Source organism: Mytilus californianus, unplaced genomic scaffold (assembly GCF_021869535.1).
Source record: "Mytilus californianus isolate M0D057914Y unplaced genomic scaffold, xbMytCali1.0.p SCAF_7, whole genome shotgun sequence".
Classification (NCBI taxonomy): domain Eukaryota; kingdom Metazoa; phylum Mollusca; class Bivalvia; order Mytilida; family Mytilidae; genus Mytilus; species Mytilus californianus.
In genome coordinates, this window is record NW_026262723.1 from 45,019,283 (window position 1) to 45,047,210 (window position 27,928).

General features: G+C 32.4%; 1 protein-coding gene across 1 annotated transcript in view; it reads left to right on the forward strand.

Annotated features, from left to right (window-relative positions):
• Positions 1-983: 983 nt before the first annotated feature.
• LOC127709122 (MATH and LRR domain-containing protein PFE0570w-like) overlaps positions 984-27,928 on the forward strand; it is a 45,660-nt gene continuing 18,715 nt past the window's right edge. The window contains exons 1-3 of the mRNA XM_052214473.1: positions 984-1,021; positions 25,123-25,239; positions 26,190-26,285. Coding sequence (XP_052070433.1) covers positions 25,123-25,239; positions 26,190-26,285 — 213 coding nt within the window. The 5' untranslated portion in view covers positions 984-1,021. The remainder of the gene's footprint in view (positions 1,022-25,122; positions 25,240-26,189; positions 26,286-27,928) is intronic.

The window sequence follows — 27,928 nt, forward strand, 5'->3', positions numbered from 1 at the left end:
GTGTGACAGTGAAATGGCGGTCCATCATCTAACACCTAGGATACAGCCCTCGGACGCCACTCGGCATACCACTCCCCCATCCATAATGGGTTTTGGAGTGTATGTTGACGCGGGAATTTGCCCCTACGCGGATTATAGCCTAACGTAGTCTGTACAGCGTTGGATTGGTTTCTGTCATCGAAAGTAGTAAGTCGTTGATCCATCTAACTGTAAACCCTCATCGAAGATAGCGGGTAAAGGAGAGCTGACCCAGCACGTCCGTTCAGTTGTAATGACTGAGACGTGACTGAATGAATTGTAATGTAATGATTTCGAGCTCCAACACGTGGGCATCGCTTATAAATAGGTTTATGACACTTTGGGTGTTTCCGTTCTTACTCGGATGTGTAATTAGGACAGAGTCTCCCTCGGCGACCGAATCGATCTCAACTAATCAACACCCACTTACAGAAAAGGCTGTTACATTTTATGTGTAATTATCGTCTTTCGTCCTCTCTCCTTCTCATATAACCTGCTTGTTTAGACGTACTAATCAAATAATTATTTTGATTTTATGACAAGACGTTAGGACATGATTAAAAAGAAAATTTGTCTCTTTACCGTATTCTCTATGACAAAGCAAATCAGTTAAAAACGTTTTAAACTGAATCTAGTTTTTTACACATTTAATGTTTGTTAACTTTTACTATTTCTCCTTTGAAATCAGAGGTACATAATTCTGTTCTTTTTTCATATAGATTATATGATATCTTATTGCAAAATATACTCAGTATATAAATGATCTTCAGAGAAAACCACAAATTTTCAATAGATCAGGCGTTATCATTTCAACTCTGATATGACAAAATACGCTTTAAATATGTTAACCATATACAAAAATGAATATTGTGTAATATGATATTCCTATGATATATTTTTATGAAGTTTATTTGCAACAGATTGTACACGAAACGTACAAGTTTACTACTGTACAATAATTGGTATTAAAACGAGGAAAAGCAAACACAAACTTTCTTTTTCCGTAAGTTTAACCATGCTTATATATATTTCCTTCTTTCTCTCAGAGAAATAATTTTTAATACAAATAGTATGTTTACACAAATATAAACTTTTGTTGTGTGCTGATTTGGATGTTATTCAGTATCAAGGATTTATCTACTAATTTATCCATCCTTTCATAATTATAGACAAAGAGAAAACAAGATAAACATGTAATCTTCGGAAACCCAGCATGTGTATGAAGTGCCCTTTACAAGAATTTGATGATAAGAAACGCGTTCTTTCTCACGAGCATTTACTTGTAGAAGTGATACAAGAACTCTCATCCTTGGACTGAAAAGACACCCTCCAGTAAAACTAAAGAGGATAACAAAATTAGTTGTTAATTTAACTGTAAATCGAGCGAAGTGTTGGGGAACTATAGTTCTCACTGCATATTCATGGAGAGAAAATGTTGATGAAACTTATGCAGCTTTTGTTTTGGTTTATTCAAATAAAAATTGGCAAACAGTATTTGATTAGATATACGTTTGTAACAGTGCTACATCTTGCTCGCACCATTTTAGTGTCGAATTATGCGGCCGAGACACTCATTTCAGCGCTACACTCGGAGCCATTATAACATTATATCAATTTGTTGTGATTCAGAAGACCCAATGCTTGCCGTTTTGAAGTAGTAAGCAAGCTTGAAGAAATGATACGGGTGGGAATTGAAATCGAAATGAATATTTTATTTAAATCCAGTTATAAATTTTGAAAATTGGATATTGATCGATATACATTCAAATATTCACTCATGTTGGGATCTACGGAAAATTTCCATTTTCTCGCAATTCCGCTGATTATTGTTATTTTTTTGTATGCTTATAATTGTGTGTGATGTTTATTTAATGTAATCGTGTCGCAAAGGATATTTAGATATATTTTTATCTAATTTGCTCCGTTCTATTATCTATTTATCTGATAATTAAGTTTCACTATGTTTATGATCAAAGCATTGTGCCAATTCGTATATTTTGATTTCTCTCTGAAGTACCTCTACCCTGTAATTCTTTTCGGCCATAAGGAATCATTTGACAAAACATCATCTCCCTTCTTTTTTCATTTGATCTTTCTCCTTCTTAGTTAGTTTTGCATTATCTTTCGGTAAAAAAAGAGGTAGAACATACAAAGGGGAAATTAAAAACTGTATATCGAAAAAAAACCAGACAGTGTCATAACAAAAAACAAAACAAAATAAGACAAACAATTGTCTACAAAACACTACACGGAAAACACACAAAATTGAACAATACAAATCCCAAAGAATATTCGGGGAGAACGTAGGTGCTCCGGAAGGGTCAGATTCATTGATCCACTGGTGGCACCGTCGTGTTGCTCGTGGCAAGTTAGTCGCATTCACAATCGAATAAAAACAGGATGGGATTGTGACTGCGACAAGTAGAACATATCTTTGGTCATATGTGAAACTGAAATTCAATACCACTCGGACAAATCACAAATACGTTTGCCAAATTTTCGGAGTGATGACGTCAGCTTTACTATTTGGAATAACATTAACATTACGGTTGTATTGCACCAGTTGTGAGCCCATATTCCATGTGAAGCCCGATAACAATTATATTATATACTGGAGTATCCTTATTTGGGATCATACCCCCTGTTTAGGTCACTAATCAAATTGCAGGATTAACTTGGATACTTCACTCCAGTATAATATATATTCTTATACGTAGGAGCTTCTGAAAGTCGCTACACAGAAATGGAAAGTTCACGATGGGAAATTGAAATCTCCTCTGTTGTCGTAGAGGCAATTTCTAGATATGCATAAAGGTACGAAAAGCAAAGTTAATTGTATCTGTGGTATCCTTTATTTCGAGTTCAGTATAGATGCTATCAACATATAGTCAGCAAACCTTCTATTTATCAATGAAAGGACATCCTTCATATAGCGGAATGTAATGTCAAAGAATAATGCGAGTTTCTTTTCAATCTTCTTAATTACTGTATGAAGTCTGTTGCATATACGAGTCGGATAGAAGAGCTGGTTCCTTTATAGGAATATAATAGGAATTATAAGTGTTCGTTAAAAACACATCCTCCAAACGAAGCAAATATGTTGTCAGTCAAACAGTCAATAATATTGATGATGTCATTTTCATAGACATTTTAGTTTGAATCAAAGTGTTGTTGTTCTTTTAGTTTTTTTTTTTTTTTCATTTTTTTTTTCACAGAATATAATGTATCTCTTTCTAAAAGATATTTGTATCTACTTTGGCCATTATTTTCATTAGACTATTTCTTGCAATAGTTCTTAAGTTTAGAGGAGTATATATGTAAAAGGTAGATAAGTCAATTTTTTTTATGCTATTGAAAGATACCAAAAGGACATGCAAAACTCATCAGTCGAAAAAAAACTGACAGCGTCACGGCAACAAACAAAAAGACGAAAAGATCCACAAAACACTACAAAGAAAACAAAAGCCGAGCAACACGAATCGCACCAAAAACCGGGGGTAAGCTCAGGTGCTGCAAATATATAAGTAGTCCGTACTCTAAATATCGTGTTGCTCGTGGTTAGTACAAATTCTTTAGTAGTAAGAATTGTTTAGCCTCCACATCTGATTCACGACCCTAGAGCAAGTATAGTTTCACAGTGAATCTGAGGACCGGCCCTGATTACTGATAAAATAGATGGTAATAGTTCGAAAAAAAAATCGTGGAGCATTTGGCAAATCGAGCAATAAAATATTGTTTGGAAGGACATGTAGTGTTAGTATGCAGAAAATCCATTTCTTCGTCTTTGGTTGAAATTTCAAACGAACATAGACCAGTCCTTTAATTTATTGTTCAGGCTTCCTCTTTGTAAGTTCTTGTGAATTGTCAATATACCCATATCTTTCTTTTAATCAAGCTGTTTATGTAATATGATTCATAAACTTTGTCTGCAGGGTCAACAACATACTTATCCTGGAGGTAGAATAGGTGCTTAAGCAGCATTCGAATCTTTGAAGATTTGTGTAGCATTATAAGCTTACAATATGTTTCGTTTAACTGGCTCATTTTTATTTCTGTCGTTAAAAGGCTAACAGATAATAAAATTATCAATAGTAATAACTTCATGCAGATCAATTATCTCTAAATATTTCATAATTTTAATATGCTTCCTTAAGTTGTATTCCAGTACTGTTTTGTGATCGCAGCTTTTAAACATTTAAACCTAACATCGTTAACAGAACTTTTAGTATTTTCAAAATTACTCACAAAAAAGGTCATAATTTACCGTAAATAGCGTTTTGATAATGTATATGCTGGCAAAGTATGCTAGACAGTTACTACTAATTTACTCGAATAAGATACTATATCTGTAATTCAATTTGTATATCTTAAGGATATTTTATGATATATTATATATGTTACAGGCATTTTCTAAATTTAGGCATTTTGTAAAATGACTGAATTTTCAGGCAATTTTTAAAATGCCTAACTTTAATAGGCATTATATAAAATGACTAAAAATACCTAGTCATTTTGTAAAATGACTGAAATTTTGAAGCAAAATTCAACAAATTGCCTGTTCACTTTCAATTAATTTGTTAAAAAAAGAAGAATTATTATTGAGATGCATATGACCATAAACACCATATCTTGCTAATAACTAATGGTTCGGTAAAAATTGAGTTTATTCTTAAAAAAAAGCTAAGAAAGTTTGTATTCTTTTTTAGAGAAACTACGTTAAGTATGTACTCACTCTGTATTTCAGATAGTAATTTTATGATCTTTTTGTCATGATATCAGAAGGACAAATTGTTCTTACTAAAGAACAAAATTTTGAAAAAGAACTTTTAGAATATCTAGATCCAAAAACAGTAACGTGCAATATGAAGCAGAGAAAAAGAAGCATGTTCTTTTTTTTATTTAATGATTGTTTTTTTTTTTTTTTGGCATTCAACAGCAAATATTTCACATAAAAATAAGAAGATGTGGTATGATTGCCAATGAGACTACTCTCTCCCTTATAAGCAGAAAGATGTCAGTCAACCTACTCATGCTTATGTGACTTTGAATATAATGGGAACACGTGCAAAATAAGATATTCATGTATGTGTATTTTGCAAAACCCAATGTTGGTCGAACGTTAAGTGATTTATCATAAAACATATTGACAAAGCTGAATGTGTGATTGTTCCCCGTTTCGCCAAATTGGTTGTAGCGCTAAGACCAGATTTTACGCCAAAAAATGTATTTGCAAACAATCAGAACAAAAGTTTAACAGATCCTGTCATCCAAACATTATATGAAATAACAAATAATTGTCAAGTTCGGTGTTTGTTGGAATTTTGAATAATTCAGTAGAATTTGTCTTAAATATTAAAACTTAAAATGGAAGCTTTAAAATTCAGTAATTATCATTTATAAAACTGATATGTTGTTCGATACTTTCAATTGCCAAGTTTTTGTGAATATTTCATACTATTAAATAATTTCAGGCATTTTGTAAAATGACTTTCAATTTTTCCAGGGATTTTGTAAAATGCCTGAAAAAATTAGTCAATATATAAAATGCCTGAATCTAACAGGCATTTTAGAAAATGCCTAAAATTTTCAGGCATTTTGTAGTAAATTTAGAAAATGCCTGTAACATATATATATATATATATATATATTTATTACATCGGTGATCCGTTTATTTGGCAATCGCCAATGGCAGTCAGCAGGGTTTAAGAACATCAGTTGTTCGACCTGCTAGTCAAATGCGTTTCGTTAAAATATACTTTTTCACTCATTTGGTCTTTTGGAAAATGTTGTTTGTGCTGTATTTAGACCCCTCTACCAAGAAATTTGTTTTGCATGCACACGTATAAAAATTGCGGTTTTTATCCAACGCAATCATAGGTTTGAACGTTGTTTTCAATTTAGACTTGTTTATATTTTTTCGTTTGGGCTTGTATTATATTTGCCTTCGGGTTTATATGATCCGTTCATCCTATTTTGACTCTTTCAAAATTTAACAGTCTATCCTAAATTGAGGTAAATTATATGGCCTTCCAAATACCGTTTCGATTCCTAACATCACTGAAGAGACATTAATTGTCGAAATCCGGATATGGTGTACAAAAACCTTTGCACCTTTTGTTTGCGATATACCATCTTTTCCGCAAGTTTATTGTTTTCTGTTAAGTATAAAATTTATAATTAAGATCCATTTATTACATCGGTGATCCGTTTATTTGGCAATCGCCAATGGCAATCAGCAGGGTTTAAGAACATCAGTTGTTCGACCTGAAGAACATCAGTTGTTCGACCTGCTAGTCAAATGCGTTTCGTTAAAATATACTTTTTCACTCATTTGGTCTTTTGGAAAATGTTGTTTGTGCTGTATTTAGACCCCTCTACCAAGAAATTTGTTTTGCATGCACACGTATAAAAATTGCGGTTTTTATCCAACGCAATCATAGGTTTGAACGTTGTTTTCAATTTAGACTTGTTTATATTTTTTCGTTTGGGCTTGTATTATATTTGCCTTCGGGTTTATATGATCCGTTCATCCTATTTTGACTCTTTCAAAATTTAACAGTCTATCCTAAATTGAGGTAAATTATATGGCCTTCCAAATACCGTTTCGATTCCTAACATCACTGAAGAGACATTAATTGTCGAAATCCGGATATGGTGTACAAAAACCCTTGCACCTTTTGTTTGCGATATACCATCTTTTCCGCAAGTTTATTGTTTTCTGTTAAGTATAAAATTTATAATTAAGATCCATTTATTACATCGGTGATCCGTTTATTTGGCAATCGCCAATGGCAATCAGCAGGGTTTAAGAACATCAGTTGTTCGACCTGCTAGTCAAATGCGTTTCGTTAAAATATACTTTTTCACTCATTTGGTCTTTTGGAAAATGTTGTTTGTGCTGTATTTAGACCCCTCTACCAAGAAATTTGTTTTGCATGCACACGTATAAAAATTGCGGTTTTTATCCAACGCAATCACAGGTTTGAACGTTGTTTTCAATTTAGACTTGTTTATATATATATATATATATTATATAACCAGTCTAAAAGGGTACAACATCACCAAAAAATGACAATAAACGAACAAATGTAACTATAAATATTTCGGATAACAGATATCCTTCATCAATATGAGATTATTCAGTCATTTTATATATATATATATATATTATATATTTTTTTTGCACCTTTTGTTTGCGGTATACCATCTTTTCCGCAAGTTTATTGTTTTCTGTTTGGTATTAAATTAATAGTTAAGATCCATTTTGTTACATCTGGTGATCCGTTTATTTGGCAATCGCCAATGGCAGTCAGCAGGGTTTAAGAACATCAGTTGTTCGACCTGCTAGTCAAATACGTTTTGTTAAAATATACTTTTTCACTTTTTTTTGTCTTTTGGAAAATGTTGTTTGTGCTGTATTTAGACCCCTCTACCAAGAAATTTGTTTTGCATGCACACGTATAAAAATTGCGATTTTTATCCAACCGGGGCGCAATCATAGGTTTGAACGTTGTTTTCAATTTAGACTTGCTTATATTTTTTCGTTTGGGCTTGTATTATATTTGCCTTCGGGTTTATATGATCCGTTCATCCTATTTCGACTCTTCAAAATTTAAGAGTCTATCCTAAATTGAGGTAAATTATATGGCCTTCCAAATACCATTTCGATTCCTAACATCACTGAAGAGACATTAATTGTCGAAATCCGGATATGGTGTACTAATTTTTGCACCTTTTGTTTGCGGTATACCATCTTTTCCGCAAGTTTATTGTTTTCTGTTTGGTATTAGATTAATAGTTAAGATCCATTTCGTTACATCTGGTGATCCGTTTATTTGGCAATCGCCAATGGCAGTCAGCAGGGTTTAAGAACATCCGTTGTTCGACCTGCTAGTCAAATACGTTTTGTTAAAATATACTTTTTCACTTTTTTTGTCTTTTGGAAAATGTTGTTTGTGCTGTATTTAGACCCCTCTACCAAGAAATTTGTTTTGCATGCACACGTATAAAAATGGCAATTTTTATCCAACCGGGGCGCAATCATAGGTTTGAACGTTGTTTTCAATTAAGACTTGCTTATATTTTTTCGTTTGGGCTTGTATTATATTTGCCTTCGGGTTTATATGATCCGTTCATCCTATTTCGACTCTTCAAAATTTAAGAGTCTATCCTAAATTGAGGTAAATTATATGGCCTTCCAAATACCATTTCGATTCCTAACATCACTGAAGAGACATTAATTGTCGAAATCCGGATATGGTGTACTAATTTTTGCACCTTTTGTTTGCGGTATACCATCTTTTCCGCAAGTTTATTGTTTTCTGTTTGGTATTAGATTAATAGTTAAGATCCATTTCGTTACATCTGGTGATCCGTTTATTTGGCAATCGTCAATGGCAGTCAGCAGGGTTTAAGAACATCAGTTGTTCGACCTGTTAGTCAAATGCGTTTTGTAAAAATATACTTTGATACTTTTTTGGTCTTTTGGAAAATGTTGTTTGTGCTGTAATTAGACCCCTCTACCACGAAATTTTCTTTTACATGCACATGTATAAAAATTGCGGTTTTTATCCAACGCAATCATAGGTTTGAACGTTGTTTTCAATTAAGACTTGTTTATATACACATATATATATGTATATATGTCTCTGCCTGTATCAAGTCTGGAATATGACAGTTGTTTTCCATTCGTTTAATGTGTTTGAGCTTTTGATTTTGCCATTTGATAAGGGACTGTCCGTTTTGAATTTTCCTTGGAGTTTGGTATTTTTGTTATCTTACTTTTCTATAAAAATAAGAAGATGTATATGATAGCAACTCTCCATCAGAGACCAAATGACATATAGGTTACCGTACGGCCTTCAACAATGAACAAATCCCATACCGCATAGTAAGCTATAAAAGGCCTCGAAATGAAAAATGTAAAACAATTCAAACGTGAAATATTACGGCCTTATTTAAGTATACAAAACAAAACGACAACCACTGAATAACAGGCTCCTGATTTGGGACAGGCACATACAGAATGTGGCGGACGGTACGTCTAAGCACTGCTATAAGGACTAGGAGGTGTGCTGTTACATGTATTGTTTTTCATATTATGGTAGAGATTGATATTAAATACATAAATTCCAAATTGTATAGAAAAAGAACCACAAATAAATGAGAAATTGAACAATGTTTAGGCACGTGACGGTTTTTCGTTGAAATTTCCGAAAAATGAGTGAACCGATTGACATGTGCCAACTTACATAACAACTGATTAAACAATCATAATCTTTTTACTTTACGTTATTAACAGTTGTATCGAAAAGACTAGCGCCAAACACTCCCACTAACCTGGAACAGTGGTGTAACAGTATGACATAAGAACCGAACTATATTAGATATGGCTTTTGTGTCTGTTTTGTCCGGAGCTACTAGGCTACTTTGGGATAGCCATTTATTAGTAACAATATGCCCATATAGTAAAATTATGTAAAAGTTTCTATAGTATACATGGTATACTTGCCATCTATATTAAAATATGAATCTGTCGGCATTTGCTTCAAGGCAAAAATAGCCACTCTAGTTTTCAAAGCGATAACTTAGAGTTTCTAAACATTATATAAATTATATAGTATTCACTGGAAGAGTCAAGCTATTTCTTATTTTTCATGCAGTAAGTCAACAACACTTTCTTCCAAAAGACTGCGTAGTCTTTAAAGTCTAACAAACAATTTAAGATAAATATGAGGCATCGATGTAATTTCTTTGGTCTGTCGTTTGAGTCACAGAAACGGCAGATTCTGTTTTCTCTCGGTAAACCCTGCCACCTTCCAGACTCAATCGGCAAGGGGTGACTACCACATCTATATTTGCATAATGTATAAATGAATTTGTAAGGTAAATATGAAAAATATTTTTCAAATTGTAGGTTCTTTTTAAAAATGCGATCAAGTTTTAGGCGATTCTGCAACAAAAGCAAAGCATTCTTGTTAAAACTGGTCTTTGAGTTTTTGCTCAATACATTTTGACACCCATTTATCAGCAAACTGTGCATTCCATATATTGGACATATCACAATTATCAAAAATATTTTTTTATATATGATATCCACTTAGTTTCTATTCCGTTATCATTATAATATAAAAACACAAGTTTGTATAATACAACACAAATTTTACTTTCTTTCCCATTAAGAAGTCTACTCCAAGAAATTAATCATTCGCAACTTTTCCGACACAGTAATGGGGTATCTGCCAAGCTCTGCATACACTATGAAATTTGGCGTAGACTGTTTTAAATGTAAAATCATTTTACAAAATTGTAAATGTACACGTTCAAGTATAATTATCTATATTTTCAAATCCCCATATTTATGATCCATATAACAGTATTGGTAAAACCATTTTGTCAAATAAATCAAGTTGACATTCTATTGACAAATTATTTTGTCTACCAATTTTTAAAACACTATACATAGCTTTTGTGGCTTGTTCCTTTAAATGTTTTTTATTTGATAAAAAAGATCCACTTCTAGAAAATAAAATACCTAAATATTTGTATTCTTTTACAATTTCAATATCTTTACAATTTACTGTGAACTTGAGATTTGCTGGCATTCTGCCACTGGAAAAGATCAAAACTTTAGTTTTGTTTGTATACCTATTTTCATTTTCCATTCTTCACAATATTCGTAAAAGGTATTTAACATGTATTGCAGATCAGTGCTATTTTCTGCTAATAAAACAGTATCATCTGCATATAAAAGTAAAAATAATTAAAAAAAATACTGTCAACTCATTTTCGATATCTTGTGACCATCACCAGGTGTCTAAAAAATCATTATTTTTCAGGCTTTTTATGGCCTTCAATATTTCACCTTTTGTGTGATACAAGAATTAGGAAATACATTTGATGACTTTTCGTTAACATCATTTTCTAATATGTATCGGTTTTCTGTTTTCGTAATTTTTATTCAGATCCTTAAAAAAAGAAAACAAATCTTCAATATTAATATCATTGTTTTCCCTTCGTCTACCTCGATTTATAATTTTCCAAAAATTCTTTCGGGCTTTTTTATCGCATCATTTTCATTTTGGAACGTAAATTTACATTAAATGATCTAATATTTGTATCCATGTTTTTTTTTATATAGAGTCTCACTACGTCTCATACGTTCCTTGAATATCCGTGAACCATACCGTTTATATAACTTTTTTGATTTTCTAAACGCCTTCCTTTCCCGGCGGCATTCTGTGTCAAATCAATTACTGTGATTTTGTTTCCCTCCCGTGAAAGCATATCCATAAGTTTTCTGTACGAACTCCCCAAATGTATTTCTAGCAGAATTGAGTAAAACATCTCTTATTTCATTTACAATTTCATCAACAGTATTTTTATCTACATTTTGAACATTTTCAGTTTTTGTCATAATAAAAGATAACAATTTAGATATACTTTCTTTGTCAATATGTGTTTTTATATTCATTAACTTGATCATGATTCCATTTTCCCATATATGTATTATTTTCACCAGATTCTACATTTATATATACATTTGATTGATTATGATTACTACAATTGAGTACTAATTCAAGTGAACAATGGATATCAGAATCATAAATTGCTAAAAGGCAGAACATCAAAATTTTTGACTAGATAAAATACATCTGCAGTACATATTGCATAATCTACGACACTTGTATTCTTGCTCGTAGGTTTTCCTTCTTCATCATTTCCTATCCGACCATTCATTATATCTGAGACTACTATAACACTGTTCATGATAGTAGTCTCAGATTATATACATGTTGTTATTCTTACAAAATTGTATTATCTATAAGTTTTCTACCATATGTGTTTACACTTAAATAAGCACTGTGCCGTATATATTGTAAGTATCTTGTCTTGGGGAGGGATAAATCCTACTTTTTAAAGAATCACTCTGATTCAAACAAAAAATTCTCTGAAACTGACATTATCAAGATGCTTGATTTCTTGATTGACAACATATTTGTTACGTTTGGAGGACGTGTTTTTCAACAGACTGTCGGAATTCCAATGGGAACCAATTGTGCCCCTCTTCTTGCCGACTTCTTTCTTTATTATTATGAGGCTGACTTCATACAGGAACTTCTTAGGAAGAAAGATAAGAAGTTAGCAATATCCTTTAACTCTACGTTCCGCTATATAGATGATGTTCTCTCACTAAATAATACAAAATTTGGTGACTATGTTGAACGAATCTATCCCATCGAACTAGAGATAAAGGATACTACAGATACAGTTAAGTCTGCCTCATATCTTGACTTACATCTAGAAATTGACAATGAGGGTCGGTTGAAAACAAAACTTTACGACAAAAGAGATGATTTCAGCTTCCCAATTGTGAACTTTCCATTTCTATGTAGCAACATTCCAGCAGCGCCTGCATACGGAGTATATATCTCCCAATTGATACGATATTCCCGGGCTTGTGTTTCCTATCATGATTTCCTTGATAGAGGATTGCTGCTCACAAGGAAGCTTTTAAGCCAAGAGTTCCAAATGGTGAAGTTGAAATCATCCCTTCGTAAATTTTACAGACGCCATCACGAGTTGGTTGGCCGTTATGGAATAACCGTTTCACAGATGATATTGGATATGTTCCTTATGTCGTAACTACAATACCCTTCCCTTTTCACGAATGTGACTTACCGAATTAGACTATTTACCGGATTTGTAATAACATAAGCAACACGACGGGTGCCACATGTGGTGCAGGATCTGCTTACCCTTCCGGAGCACCTGAGATCACCCCCAGTTTTTGGTGGGGTTCGTGTTGCTTAGTCTTTAGTTTTCTATGTTGTGTCATCTGTACTATTATTTGTCTGTTTGTCTTTTTATTTTTGGCCATGGCGTTGTCAGTTTGTTTTCGATCTATGAGTTTGACTGTCCCTCTGGTATCTTTCGTCCCTCTTTTGTATTAAGTAATAAGTGAATCGATTTATTGTTTACTATATTACATGATTTTTTATTATTATAGTAATTAAGTGAAAGTCCGTCCACTGGAGTAGTCAGGCTGAATGAAACTGTCTGTTTATCCTCCTTGATCTACCTAGCGTCTACGCCCTCTGCGAGGTTCAATGTGGGATCGATGTGTTTGTCGTTGAGGCTCTCTGTAGGGTGTTGCCTTTGGACGCACACCTTGCTTTTCATACTTCTCCGTGCCGTCATTTATTTCCATCTCATCGTCATCGGGTAGGATGAATTCATTCCCATCTATAAAAAGCTTATCCCGCTTCAAATAAGCTTTCTTCTTATTTTCTATAGCCTGTTTAAAATTTTAGATCTGGGTGCCGAACTGTCAAGAATTCATACGATAGGTCTTGTTTTTTTCCGACTCCCATCCTTTTTATCACGAAATTCTATTTCCTTTCCAAAACGATGCGCTCTGTGAAAATCAGCAGTTGTCTCCTTTTTAAGCTCTTTATACATGAAGTTTTTAATAATGTTTTCTGTTTCTTCTATGGTTACGTCATTTTTAAATGGAATACCAGTAAACACTAAGTTTTCGCGCATCGACCTTGTTTGCAAATCAAGATGCCTTTCATTCAAGTTGTTGAGATCACGGCGAATATCATCTAAATCAATTACGATTTCTCCATTATTAATTTGTATTTCAGAGAGAGTACTTTTGAGATTTTCCCGTTCTGTTTTACTAGGCTTCAAAGCTGCCATTTAACAGAAGTTTTTGTAATAATTATTTCTCAATTGCTTAATTTAAGTTCGTTATCTTCAATGATATGAACGTGAAATATATATCTGAAAAAGAATATTCATCTTTGATGAAGATGCTATAATTATTGACATTATTTGCATTTTTTGTCCGATAGTAATACAAACTGAACAGTACAAACGGTGAGTGTCGGTCAAAGTAACAAAAAATGAATGATTTTCCGGAACTATTCCCTATTCCTGCTTGATTTTAAATTTATATCAACGAAAGATGGCGTCGTAGTGGAAATGTGCATTTAAAAAAAACAATTTTCCCAATATTTTTATGCACTTAAAGCTTGTTGTTGCTACATAAAAAGGTTTATGCATTGCCATTAAACTATAAGTTTAGAAATTAATATCAAAGAGCATAAAAAGCTTGCACTTAACCCATAATCACACTGAAAATGATAGAACTTTGTTTTCGATTTCCCGCGTTTGTCAGTTAAAAAGTTTTCACCAATTTTGTTCCTACCAGTTTCAGTTTGAATGTGGACTTTGAGTAAACCACCTTCTTTCCTGGAAGAGACCACTTTACATTGTTAAAAAATCAGACTGGAGATGACTGCGCAAAGAATAACACGCCTTTTGATTTCATTCCAATTATCGAAGCAGCGCCTCAAATCACTGAAATCACCATTTTAGTTACAACACAATCTAAAAAGTTAGAAACGTTATAATTCCAGGTTATATGTTCTGTTTACTTTATAACAGTTTTCATTGGACTTTAAAAAAAAAAAATGTTGCCTCTGCCTGTCACATGGGCATGCCTGTGCTACACATGCTGTACAGTCTCCCTGCAATTGTCAAATAAGTCTAACAATTATGCTGTCTTGTACACAAATATAAGCAACTCGTCAGTCAGTGTCTTCCCTAGAAAGTTTTTCATGCATGGTGGGTCCATGGTGAATTTGCAACGCGGCGTGCGACGCTTTTTTTTCAGAATTAGTTACATTACATAATTTATATGTTAAAAGCCATATACCAATCTAATTGTTTTATTATAGGTACAGCAATTCATATAAGTCGTGAAATTTTAAAGTATTTATCACAGATGAGAGTAATTAATGAAAGACCATATAAACAATAATAACAATAATCCAGTCTGCAATAGTTATTTACAAATTAATGTCATGTACACATTATTTTGTTGATATCTTCCTCTGTTTCAACTTTCCAAAGGTCACCACATATTTTTCAAAATCAAAAGCTTTTTCCTTTGGTCCTTCAATTGATATATGCATTAAGCAGTTGAGCACTTTTTGGCATAGTCTGTTTCCCAAAGGTGATTTTCATCTGTCTGACTACAATTTGATGAAGGAGTAGACTTCTCTAACCAACTTGTCAAAAAAGTTGGGCCAGTAAGGCGACGTTTCTTTGATGGTTGCTTAGACATGGTTGTTAAACTGATGATTGTTCTTCGAATTTTGCTGATAGATTGGTTTCAGCATCAACAGCAAGTTGTTAAATAAAAATTTGAATGTCATCATTGTTTCACAGAGATTTTACAGGAATCAATAAAAAAAAGTTTATTTGCGTTAATTACAGAAGTCGTCAATGAAGAATACCTGACATACGGACACACGGATGACATATTTGGCAATTACCTGTTTGGAAGCTAAGCTGACATTTTATTTCATGACAATTAACTATTTTTTTTTTAAATACATCCCTGTCCGATTTATTTATAACGCCTTTTTGTAAAAATCCTATCTTGGCGAAGTGAAAGAATTTTAGCCCCACTTGTGAAAAAAACGGCAAATGAATCCGCTACACGTGAAGCTTGTGACCCATTGAAATAAAAATAGATCAACACAAGTTTATTAAAAACAATATTTCCGTAAATAACTACGTATATTTTGAAAGTTTTTCTATCAAATCTTTTAAATATTTCATAAGACATGTCTTTTTCTCGGCCCGGTGGCGGTGATGTGTATTCTTTGATAAAATCAATCAACCGCGACTAATCTAAAAATAACTGATTGTTGTGACCAACCAAAAAATAATTCATCGATGTAAATATAGCTGATGAAGTAACTGCGAAACTTTATTAAAAAAAAAATGTTTTGTCCATTCTCGGTGAAATTACGTTAGTTTTATTTTATAATACCAGAGACTATACCAAATTTTAAATTTCTACTTTTTAAAGATCACAGTAAAATAACGATGTCAAACACCCGGCCGTTTTTAAGGTGAAATTTATACAGCATTACAGGAAAAGGTTAAACTTTTTATTTAGCACAGAAAGATATGCATTGGAGATAAATCTGACTATTTATTTATCACCTGACTGGTAACTTCTATTATGTAACCCAAGTCTCTATGTATAAGTTACTATAACCATCTAATCAAGAAGGTTGTAAAATCCCGGCACGCGCGACGTGATGCATCCAATTATCAGTTGGATGAGTTTAAAACACCTGTGGAGTGTTGTCACTTGTTACTTCACTTTCAAAATATCGATAATAAATATTTTACAGTTATAATTTTCACACATAGCGGGATGCATTGCGGCAATGATGAAAGCATGGCGGTCGAAATTTATGCGTAGCGGTACCGCAATGCTTGAATAGCCTAGGGAAAACACTGGTCAGTCCCAAGAGTTCAGGAAATAGAATGTGTTATTCAATACATGATCTTCCAAATGGGCCTTTTTCAAGGAAAAATTGGACATCACTTAGCAAACATCTTCACATCACAATGTCCTTTAAAATGTTTTCCCGTGAAAGATCGCAGGTCAACCTGGACAGTTCATTCATTAAACCAAAATTGGAAACTCATCTATTATTTGCAGACTACATGTAAATCAACTAAAACATGATGCATGGGGTTTTCCTGGGTATTTTGTGAAAAAGGACCCTGACCAGTTTTAGGAATTTTTTACGCGATTTTCAATGAAATTGAGAAAACAACAAATATACCAGATGTGAATTTTAGTGTGTTTGGTTCATTAGAAATTATCTTTTTTGTGAAAATAAAGTAAGAAACTGCATGGTTGCTATATATAATTTTCTTTTTTTTTGTTTTTATTTTTGTATCAAAATATCGTAGTTCTTAAAGCGCACATGTGATAAAAATTTACCTCCTTTTTGTTGAGCCTTCGACTTTAGGCATAAAAGCGAGCCATAGCGATCCTACATTCCGTTGTCGGCGGCGGCGTCCACAAATATTCACTCTGTGGTTAAAGTTTTTAAAATTTTAATAACTTTCTTAAACTATCCTGGATTTGTACCAAACTTTGACAGTAGCTTGTATATATGATCATAAAATAGTATCCAGAAGTAAATTTTGTAAAATAAAAATCCTGTTTTTACGTATTTTACTTATAAACATGATAAATGGACTTAGTTTTTCTGCCAGGAAATAATACATTCACTCTGTGGTTAAAGTTTTTAAAATTTTAATAACTTTCTTAAACTATCCTGGATTTCTACCAAACTTGGACAGAAGCTTGTTTATGATCATAAGATAGTATCCAGAAGTAAATTTGTTAAAAAAAAAAATTCATTTTTTCCATATTTTACTTATAAATGGACTTAGTTTTTCTGCCAGGAAACTACATTAACTCTGTGGTTAAAGTTTTTAAAATTTTAATAACTTTCTTAAACTATCCTGGATTTGTACCAAATTTGGACAGAAGCTTGTTTATGATCAAAAGCTAGTATCTAGAAGGAAATTTTGTTAAAATTTGTACCTGTTTATCCGTATTTTACTTATAAATGGACTTAGTTTTTCTTCCAGTTAACATTAAATACAGTCTGCAGTTAAAGTTTTTAAAACATTTATTAGATTCATAAACCATCCTGGATTTATACCAAACTCTGACAGAAGCTTCTTACAATCAAAAGATAGTATCTAAAGGAATATTTTTATTGATTTTTTTCCTCATTTATGTTGAGCCTGGTTAACAGCAAAAGTAGGCGAGACACTGGGTTCCGCAGAACCCTTAAGAATTTTTTATCTTCAAAGACAGTAACAGTTAATATAATAAATAATTCAGGGATAGAATTAAGATTTATTTTAACTGGCCAAGCTGGCTAACACTTTTCTTAATTCACTTGCTCTTCCAGATTTTTACTGGCCCTTCAAAATTGAGAAGAAATTACCTGTTGGATCTGTAGTTATATGTTTACATTCTAAAAACATCCAGTATCAACATTTTTTAGTGATAAAGAAAAGTAATGTCACATTTAATTGGATTTTGACATGAAAATTTGTGAACTAAAAATAAATTTTAGTTTCTGTACATGTATAAGATATTTCCTGTTTCTTCTTTCTTTTTCATACATTGTATCTTTTGGTTTTCAATTCTAGTGTTTATATTTTATGGTTGTATTTCGTTACCTGCCTGGATTTTTTTTTTTATTTACTTATTGTATTTGATCATTGTTGATTGGCAAACCTTGAATCCGCCTTATCCACCCCCAGAATCTGATCTGGTATTGTAATTGTCTACACTTCAGGTTTATGGCGGCCATTAATTTTGTCGGTTGTTTTTGTCAGTCAGATATCTATTTACTCGGTTTTACACATTACTTGTTGGCGATTTTCGGCATAAAGCTAACGGTTGAACAAAATGAACATGACTGTCATGGATAATATACATTGTAAATGAAAATGAATTTTGAGATCTTTTGGGAATTTTTCCTCCTAAAATTGGTAAAATGTAGGGTTGTTGCTATTGGGAATGGGCCTGAATGGGACCCTGTGGAATGCTAGAAAAATCTGTGATGTTTCCCTTTGTTGCCATGTTGTAGGTCATATTTGGCAATTACCTGTTTGGAAGCTAAGCTGACATTTTATTTCATGACAATTAACTATTTTTTTTTTAAATACATCCCTGTCCGATTTATTTATAACGCCTTTTTGTAAAAATCCTATCTTGGCGAAGTGAAAGAATTTTAGCCCCACTTGTGAAAAAAACGGCAAATGAATCCGCTACACGTGAAGCTTGTGACCCATTGAAATAAAAATAGATCAACACAAGTTTATTAAAAACAATATTTCCGTAAATAACTACGTATATTTTGAAAGTTTTTCTATCAAATCTTTTAAATATTTCATAAGACATGTCTTTTTCTCGGCCCGGTGGCGGTGATGTGTATTCTTTGATAAAATCAATCAACCGCGACTAATCTAAAAATAACTGATTGTTGTGACCAACCAAAAAATAATTCATCGATGTAAATATAGCTGATGAAGTAACTGCGAAACTTTATTAAAAAAAAAATGTTTTGTCCATTCTCGGTGAAATTACGTTAGTTTTATTTTATAATACCAGAGACTATACCAAATTTTAAATTTCTACTTTTTAAAGATCACAGTAAAATAACGATGTCAAACACCCGGCCGTTTTTAAGGTGAAATTTATACAGCATTACAGGAAAAGGTTAAACTTTTTATTTAGCACAGAAAGATATGCATTGGAGATAAATCTGACTATTTATTTATCACCTGACTGGTAACTTCTATTATGTAACCCAAGTCTCTATGTATAAGTTACTATAACCATCTAATCAAGAAGGTTGTAAAATCCCGGCACGCGCGACGTGATGCATCCAATTATCAGTTGGATGAGTTTAAAACACCTGTGGAGTGTTGTCACTTGTTACTTCACTTTCAAAATATCGATAATAAATATTTTACAGTTATAATTTTCACACATAGCGGGATGCATTGCGGCAATGATGAAAGCATGGCGGTCGAAATTTATGCGTAGCGGTACCGCAATGCTTGAATAGCCTAGGGAAAACACTGGTCAGTCCCAAGAGTTCAGGAAATAGAATGTGTTATTCAATACATGATCTTCCAAATGGGCCTTTTTCAAGGAAAAATTGGACATCACTTAGCAAACATCTTCACATCACAATGTCCTTTAAAATGTTTTCCCGTGAAAGATCGCAGGTCAACCTGGACAGTTCATTCATTAAACCAAAATTGGAAACTCATCTATTATTTGCAGACTACATGTAAATCAACTAAAACATGATGCATGGGGTTTTCCTGGGTATTTTGTGAAAAAGGACCCTGACCAGTTTTAGGAATTTTTTACGCGATTTTCAATGAAATTGAGAAAACAACAAATATACCAGATGTGAATTTTAGTGTGTTTGGTTCATTAGAAATTATCTTTTTTGTGAAAATAAAGTAAGAAACTGCATGGTTGCTATATATAATTTTCTTTTTTTTTGTTTTTATTTTTGTATCAAAATATCGTAGTTCTTAAAGCGCACATGTGATAAAAATTTACCTCCTTTTTGTTGAGCCTTCGACTTTAGGCATAAAAGCGAGCCATAGCGATCCTACATTCCGTTGTTGGCGGCGGCGTCCACAAATATTCACTCTGTGGTTAAAGTTTTTAAAATTTTAATAACTTTCTTAAACTATCCTGGATTTGTACCAAACTTTGACAGTAGCTTGTATATATGATCATAAAATAGTATCCAGAAGTAAATTTTGTAAAATAAAAATCCTGTTTTTACGTATTTTACTTATAAACATGATAAATGGACTTAGTTTTTCTGCCAGGAAATAATACATTCACTCTGTGGTTAAAGTTTTTAAAATTTTAATAACTTTCTTAAACTATCCTGGATTTCTACCAAACTTGGACAGAAGCTTGTTTATGATCATAAGATAGTATCCAGAAGTAAATTTGTTAAAAAAAAAAATTCATTTTTTCCATATTTTACTTATAAATGGACTTAGTTTTTCTGCCAGGAAACTACATTAACTCTGTGGTTAAAGTTTTTAAAATTTTAATAACTTTCTTAAACTATCCTGGATTTGTACCAAATTTGGACAGAAGCTTGTTTATGATCAAAAGCTAGTATCTAGAAGGAAATTTTGTTAAAATTTGTACCTGTTTATCCGTATTTTACTTATAAATGGACTTAGTTTTTCTTCCAGTTAACATTAAATACAGTCTGCAGTTAAAGTTTTTAAAACATTTATTAGATTCATAAACCATCCTGGATTTATACCAAACTCTGACAGAAGCTTCTTACAATCAAAAGATAGTATCTAAAGGAATATTTTTATTGATTTTTTTCCTCATTTATGTTGAGCCTGGTTAACAGCAAAAGTAGGCGAGACACTGGGTTCCGCAGAACCCTTAAGAATTTTTTATCTTCAAAGACAGTAACAGTTAATATAATAAATAATTCAGGGATAGAATTAAGATTTATTTTAACTGGCCAAGCTGGCTAACACTTTTCTTAATTCACTTGCTCTTCCAGATTTTTACTGGCCCTTCAAAATTGAGAAGAAATTACCTGTTGGATCTGTAGTTATATGTTTACATTCTAAAAACATCCAGTATCAACATTTTTTAGTGATAAAGAAAAGTAATGTCACATTTAATTGGATTTTGACATGAAAATTTGTGAACTAAAAATAAATTTTAGTTTCTGTACATGTATAAGATATTTCCTGTTTCTTCTTTCTTTTTCATACATTGTATCTTTTGGTTTTCAATTCTAGTGTTTATATTTTATGGTTGTATTTCGTTACCTGCCTGGATTTTTTTTTTTATTTACTTATTGTATTTGATCATTGTTGATTGGCAAACCTTGAATCCGCCTTATCCACCCCCAGAATCTGATCTGGTATTGTAATTGTCTACACTTCAGGTTTATGGCGGCCATTAATTTTGTCGGTTGTTTTTGTCAGTCAGATATCTATTTACTCGGTTTTACACATTACTTGTTGGCGATTTTCGGCATAAAGCTAACGGTTGAACAAAATGAACATGACTGTCATGGATAATATACATTGTAAATGAAAATGAATTTTGAGATCTTTTGGGAATTTTTCCTCCTAAAATTGGTAAAATGTAGGGTTGTTGCTATTGGGAATGGGCCTGAATGGGACCCTGTGGAATGCTAGAAAAATCTGTGATGTTTCCCTTTGTTGCCATGTTGTAGGTCAATGTACACATGTTCCTTCATAATTCAATCAATTTCAACTAGTAATATTGACCTGTTTTTGACCTTTAGAATTTAGAAAAAAGTTGTTTTCATATCTATTTTTATTTGTTTTACCCTTGATTATTTCATCACTATGATCTAGTATGGATCTTTAATCAGACTTGCTTGTACCATTTGTTCAATCTTAGTTTGTCAAATAAGAAAATTAATCCCTTTGCCCTACAACATGGCCACCATGGGGAAATAACTCCAACTCAAATTGTGTCAATGGAAAACTACCTACAGATAGTTTTCCATTGACATAATTTTGAAAGAGTAAAAACGATCATCAGTACAACCCCTACATGAAATGCTCCAAAATAAGATCTACATATAAGCAGACATAATTACTGATAGCAATAACTTTATTTGGTATATAGGTACCTTGCATTAGGCCACCTTTAACAAATGCTTTGTTTGATGTTGCCTACCCATGGCTTGTAGGGTTGGGTAGGTAGGTGAGGATTTTTTTAAGTTTGTAGCCAACAACATGAGTTACATGTTTGAGACTTGAAAAAGTTGTTAGAGCACCAAAAAGAAACAATTTGTGTCATAAAATTTTTCTGGTAGGCTGCTTTTTAGGTGGGTAGGTAGGCAACACCAACTGACTAAACAATTTTAATTTTATTATTGGCCTTATGAAATGCAAGGTTTACATTGTACATGTACATGTCTGTCAGACAGAGTTCACCTGACCTCAACCTCATTTCATAGTTATTAAGGTTAAAGTAACATGATTAGGTCTGTTTCTCCGATACTGTAAGTAGACTGTAGTAGGTCAACTATATTTGATGTATTGAATGATTATAATGTGCACATGTCAGTCTGTCATCTGACTTTGAGCTCAAGTTCATGGTTCATTTGTCAATGTTAAGTTGTTGTGTTTTGGTCTGCCTTTTTAATATATACTATACATGCTATAAGCAATGGATCATCTATATTTGGTGTATGGAATGATTGTAAGTTGTGCATATCTGTCTGGCAGGTATCATCTATTCTTCAACTCATTTTTATGGTTCATTGGTCAATTTAAAGTTTCAGTAGTTAGGTATCTTCCAAGACTTGACTAAGCAATACATGTACACATGTAGGTCAACTATATTTAGTGTATTGAATGATTGTAAGGTGCACATGTCTATCTGTCGGGGTTCATTTGATCTTGACCTCATTTTCATGTTCATTAGTCAATATTAAGTTTTCATGGTTCAGTGTTCTCCCCAGAAATTTTGGATAGCATCACATTTGGCGTAAAAAATAAACTGTATTTATTTTCAATGTTGTTTGTGGCGTTGGGGTGATGCTCTATTTCCTTTAAGTTATGTTTATTTATATTGTTCAATTCATAACTGAGAATACAATTAAAGTATAGCAGTTGTTTCAGTTTATGTCTTCTATATTCATTTATAGTTACAGAATTATATTTTTCCTCTTGTCAGAAACTACCAACTAAATATCTAATACATAAAAGGACTGTTTTTTATATCAAAAAGGAAGAGAAAGTATATAGCAATAAAATTTCAATTAAAAAACTATACTGTTTATCATGTCTATGAAATTTAGTGTTTCCTGGGACTCAATGTATTAGTCCCAGTTGTTTCTTATCAAAATGAATTATGATACATATTTTTAACAAAGTTAAGCTACTTTAATCAGTATATTGAAACAATGCATTTACAAAATGAATACATTTAGCAAAGAGATCTAACAAATAGTCTGTTAATGCGTGTGGAATGCATATTTTTCTCTTTTGGGATCATTATTATTCTGTCAGCTGTGCCATTTGTGCATCTGTAGTTATTATCGTAAAAATGCAGATTTTGGTCATAGCTGGTCCGCTTCCGATGAATCCCGCATCTGATCCGTAGTTTATACAAATAATTCAATGGCGGTCGCAGAAAAAGTAACGAAAATAAACAATGTTTAACAAGCGATAAGAACTGAATATGACGCTTTTAATGCAAAAAAAAATGGATGAAACATTAAAGGCAATTTTGATCACTTTCTAATGAAGTATCAAACTTATTTTGCCGAAAATCAAAATATTTAATATACACTCTCGAGTAACAAGTACCGGAAGGGAAAGAAAATACTTCTTTAAAGGTTGTTGGTTTGAAATAACATACAACCAGACCTCTTTTCTAAAGAAATAAATCGTTTATATCTTTGAATTTCTTTACTTTTAAATGAAAAATTGCTGTTTAATCGACATGAAAACAATTGCCTAATTGTACAACTTGGTTCGAATGGTCAGCCAGTTTGTCAACATCAACGTACCACACATAGTTATTTTTTTTCTCTTAGAAGACGGTTATGCCATGATGCAAACGTAGATTTCAAATGGTTTATGATTTTCTGATTACATTTTCTCGAAGTAAAAATTTGCGATTGGACCACATGTTACTAGTCATGTCATAAGTGTCAGCTTGGTGTATTTGTATCCGACCGACCGTGCTAGGGCTGTATAGCCAGTCAAGGTCTTAAACACTTCCATCATCTTTGTATCCAAACAGTTATCACCCAAAGGGCAATTAACACCTATTTAATCACTCTTAATTGCCTCTATTGGCCGACTTGAAGGGATTACAATTAAAGGTGATATAATTTTTATGATCACAAGCGGTAATTAGATAAAAGTTCATAAATTTGGAAATCATTTTGCGGTATAGAGACAAGAAAAAATAGCATCCTCAAAATAATTATAGCGTCGCAGAAATTATTATAGCGTCATGAGAAAAAATTATAGCGTTGCAGTGCCTCAACGCTAAATCGGCCTGGGGAGATCACTGTGGTTTGGTCTGTTTCTTGTATACTAAATGCAATAGGTTGACTATATTCATGATATTTGGGAATGGAATGATTGGAAGGTGAACATGTCTGTCTAGTTTGATATATCTAACCTTGTCCTCATTTTCATTGATTGATAATGTTAAATTTATGTAATATACTTGTAGCAAAACTTTTCTTTAGGACTATCAACATAAAATCAATCAAAGTTAGTAAAGCAGGTGAGACATTCCAGCATTTGCACTCTTTTATTAACATGATAAAGTGTACACTAGAGACTATTTGGTGAACAAGGAAAGCTTTGTAACCCTAGATTATCTGTATTTGTACAATTTATGAGAATCAGATCAAGTTTGAATGTCCATTTATATATAGTTCGATTATTAACTGAATTGTACCCTTGAAAAATAGAAATATATAGAAATAAGTGTTTGTCTTAAGATAGAAATAGATTATGGATTGGATGGTATAAAACTATTGTGTTGCTCAACGCCTTCCCTCAATATATATTTTACTTAAATGACCCTTAATTTATGTACTGTATTTTCTTTTAAATTTTAAAGTGATGAAATCAGTATTTTCCATATATTCACTTCTGATCATTTCATTTCAGATGGAGAAAACAGCCTGTGGATTTTGCCACAGAGGGCCAGAGGTAGAAGATATATGTGGTAAACTTCATGTTCAGAATGTAAAAGGAAAGAAGATTGCAGCACACCACAAATGCTTGGTATTTATAAACATTTTCAAGATGATTTATTAGTGTCATGGGTTAAAATAAGCACTCTGGTAATCACTATATGCAAGGCCAACATGACTTTAAGACAAGAACATGCATGCTGAACCATATTGATATTTATAAAACTGATATGATAATTTATTAAACCAATTTATCTTGCCATATTTTATACAATTGAAATGATATTTTTTGTCTACTTTGGGTAAAAACTTAAAGGATAATCTATAATTTGTAATACTTGAAATGAAGATAGTAGATTTTTAGCTCACCTGGCTCACTGTTGTCATCTGTTAACTTGTACAAAAATCTTCTCCTTATTAGAGTTATTGCCCTTTGATGACGATTTTTACCAATTTTTTGCGTTTTTGCCTTGTATCATAAAAATTATAATAGATAGATAGAAACTTAAATGAGCAAAATTGATCAGCAAGACAAGTTCTACAAATACATAAAAATGTTAGTCTTCATGGTCAAAATCATCAGTCGACTCCTTATTGGAGTTATTGCCCTTTAATGAAGATTTTTACTATTTTTGGCATTTTTGCCTTGCATGATAAAAGTTATGATAGATAAATAGACACTTTAAATTACAGATATGATCAGTCAGGCAAGATCTACTAACACGTCTAATTTTGCTGATAAAGTTAGTAGACTGTCACTCTTTATAGGAGTGATTGCCCTTAAATGAGGATTTTTTTTTACCCTCTTTTGTGTTTTGAGCAAAAACTGAAGATGGAGAGAAACTAAACAGACTAAATGATCAGCAATACAAGATCATTAAAACATATTTTTGTAATGAATTGTATTTTCATCTACAATGTTGGAGAGTGTCCTTTGTTGAAATGCACATAGACCAAGGTGAGTGACAGAGGCTCTTTAGAGCCTCTAGTTTAACTTCTCTAAAATGTATAAAAAGTTCAGTATTTGATTTTTATTTCCAGCAATACAGTGCACAGCTAGTGCAGTACAAGTTTGACAGTTTTGGTGGATTCAAAATCGACAAAGTTTTGGATGAAATGAAAAGAGGAAGATACATGGTCAGTGAGACAAATATTTACAGGGTTTTGTTACACCATATACATTAACATGTATGTACATCTTTGACATGTATATTTGACTGATTTCAAAAACCATGCATCCATGATAATGAATTTCATAGAACTGCCCTTCATTTCCAAAATTAAATTTTAGCTGTTTGAGCAGGGCATATTTTTGCCGGGAAAATATTGATTTAAGTTGCTAAAAAAATCTAAAAATCACTAATATCTACAGCTGACTAACTTCATAGCAAAGTCATGTAGACATCTAAATAGGTAAAAGGGAGACAACTTGTGATTTACAAGTCCCACAGGTAAACAAAAATGACGATTGACAAGGTAAATCAAGAAATTAGAAGTAACCCAAAAAATAATACTGTTGATCAAATAAAATTTATACAACAGCGAACTTGTACCGCCTTGAATTTTAATTTCAAAACAATTTAAACGGGGAATCAAGCGATTGTTATCATTTTAGGATCATTTGTGTCATGAGGATGTTACGTAATCAGGCAACTGATTTGTTATATTATCATTTATAGGCATTAAATACGAACGGATCAGTTCAGTGTTCTCCGCAGGATTTTTAGATAGCACTAGGATAATCAAGTCGACAAATTAGATATATGCATCAAACATAATTTGCATCACGTCGCAACTCTTTTCCTCTATCGTCCTTAAGTTTGGTTCCCATAGTGTTCTCCCTTTTTTGTATTACCTTTTATTCATTTGAGTTTTCCTTTTCTTTTGTACTGTGTTTTGTTGACATTATTACAGTGAAAGAAATTATATTTTCCTTTCTGACAGTCATTAGCATGAAGTAAAATGTGATTTATTAATAATACATGTATTTGTAATACTATGATGATTTTGAATCACCTTCACTGGCTGATAAAACTTGGTTGCTGATAGGGGTTATTAACAACCTTAACACCTGGTATGGGTGGTACAATGTCTATATAATACTGGTTTGATTTCATTGGGAGTATTGGAGATATTACCTCCCATTTACAATGTATTTTTATACGCCCGTTTACGGGACGTATTATGGCATACCGTTGTCTGTCTGTCCGTCCGTTCATCCTCGACATGTCAGACAATAACTCAAAAATGCTTTGAGCAGTTTTCATGAAATTTTGGTGACTGGTTTATATCTATTAAAATAACCTCCCTTTATTTTTTTATAAATCTCCTGTATGACATTGAGGAGTTATGGTACTTTATTCTTTGAAAAAGCGACAGGCGTATCATGCGCTCATGGCACAGCTCTTTATTTCTATATCTATACAGAATTTTAATTTTTATTAAATTACATTCCGTTTTAATAGCTAGCAATTATATGTTTACTTATGAATATTCCTATGGGTAAACATATTTTTAACATGAAAATTTTAGAATAGCCAAAAATAGGGGAAGTAACTCTTTATGGATTTATTATGAAAAGGTTGTTTTCGCTTTTTAAAAAATACTCATCATACATACCTTTGGGTGAAATGACAGAATCTTTTCAATAGGGTCCAGATTAATTGGTGGCTGGTGTATATAACTCATTAAATCAACTGCCAAACTGGAAGTAAACCGGCGGTCAAAAAAGAAAGTTTATTTGTTGTAAAAGAGAAGGAAGACTCATTAAAAGAGACAGA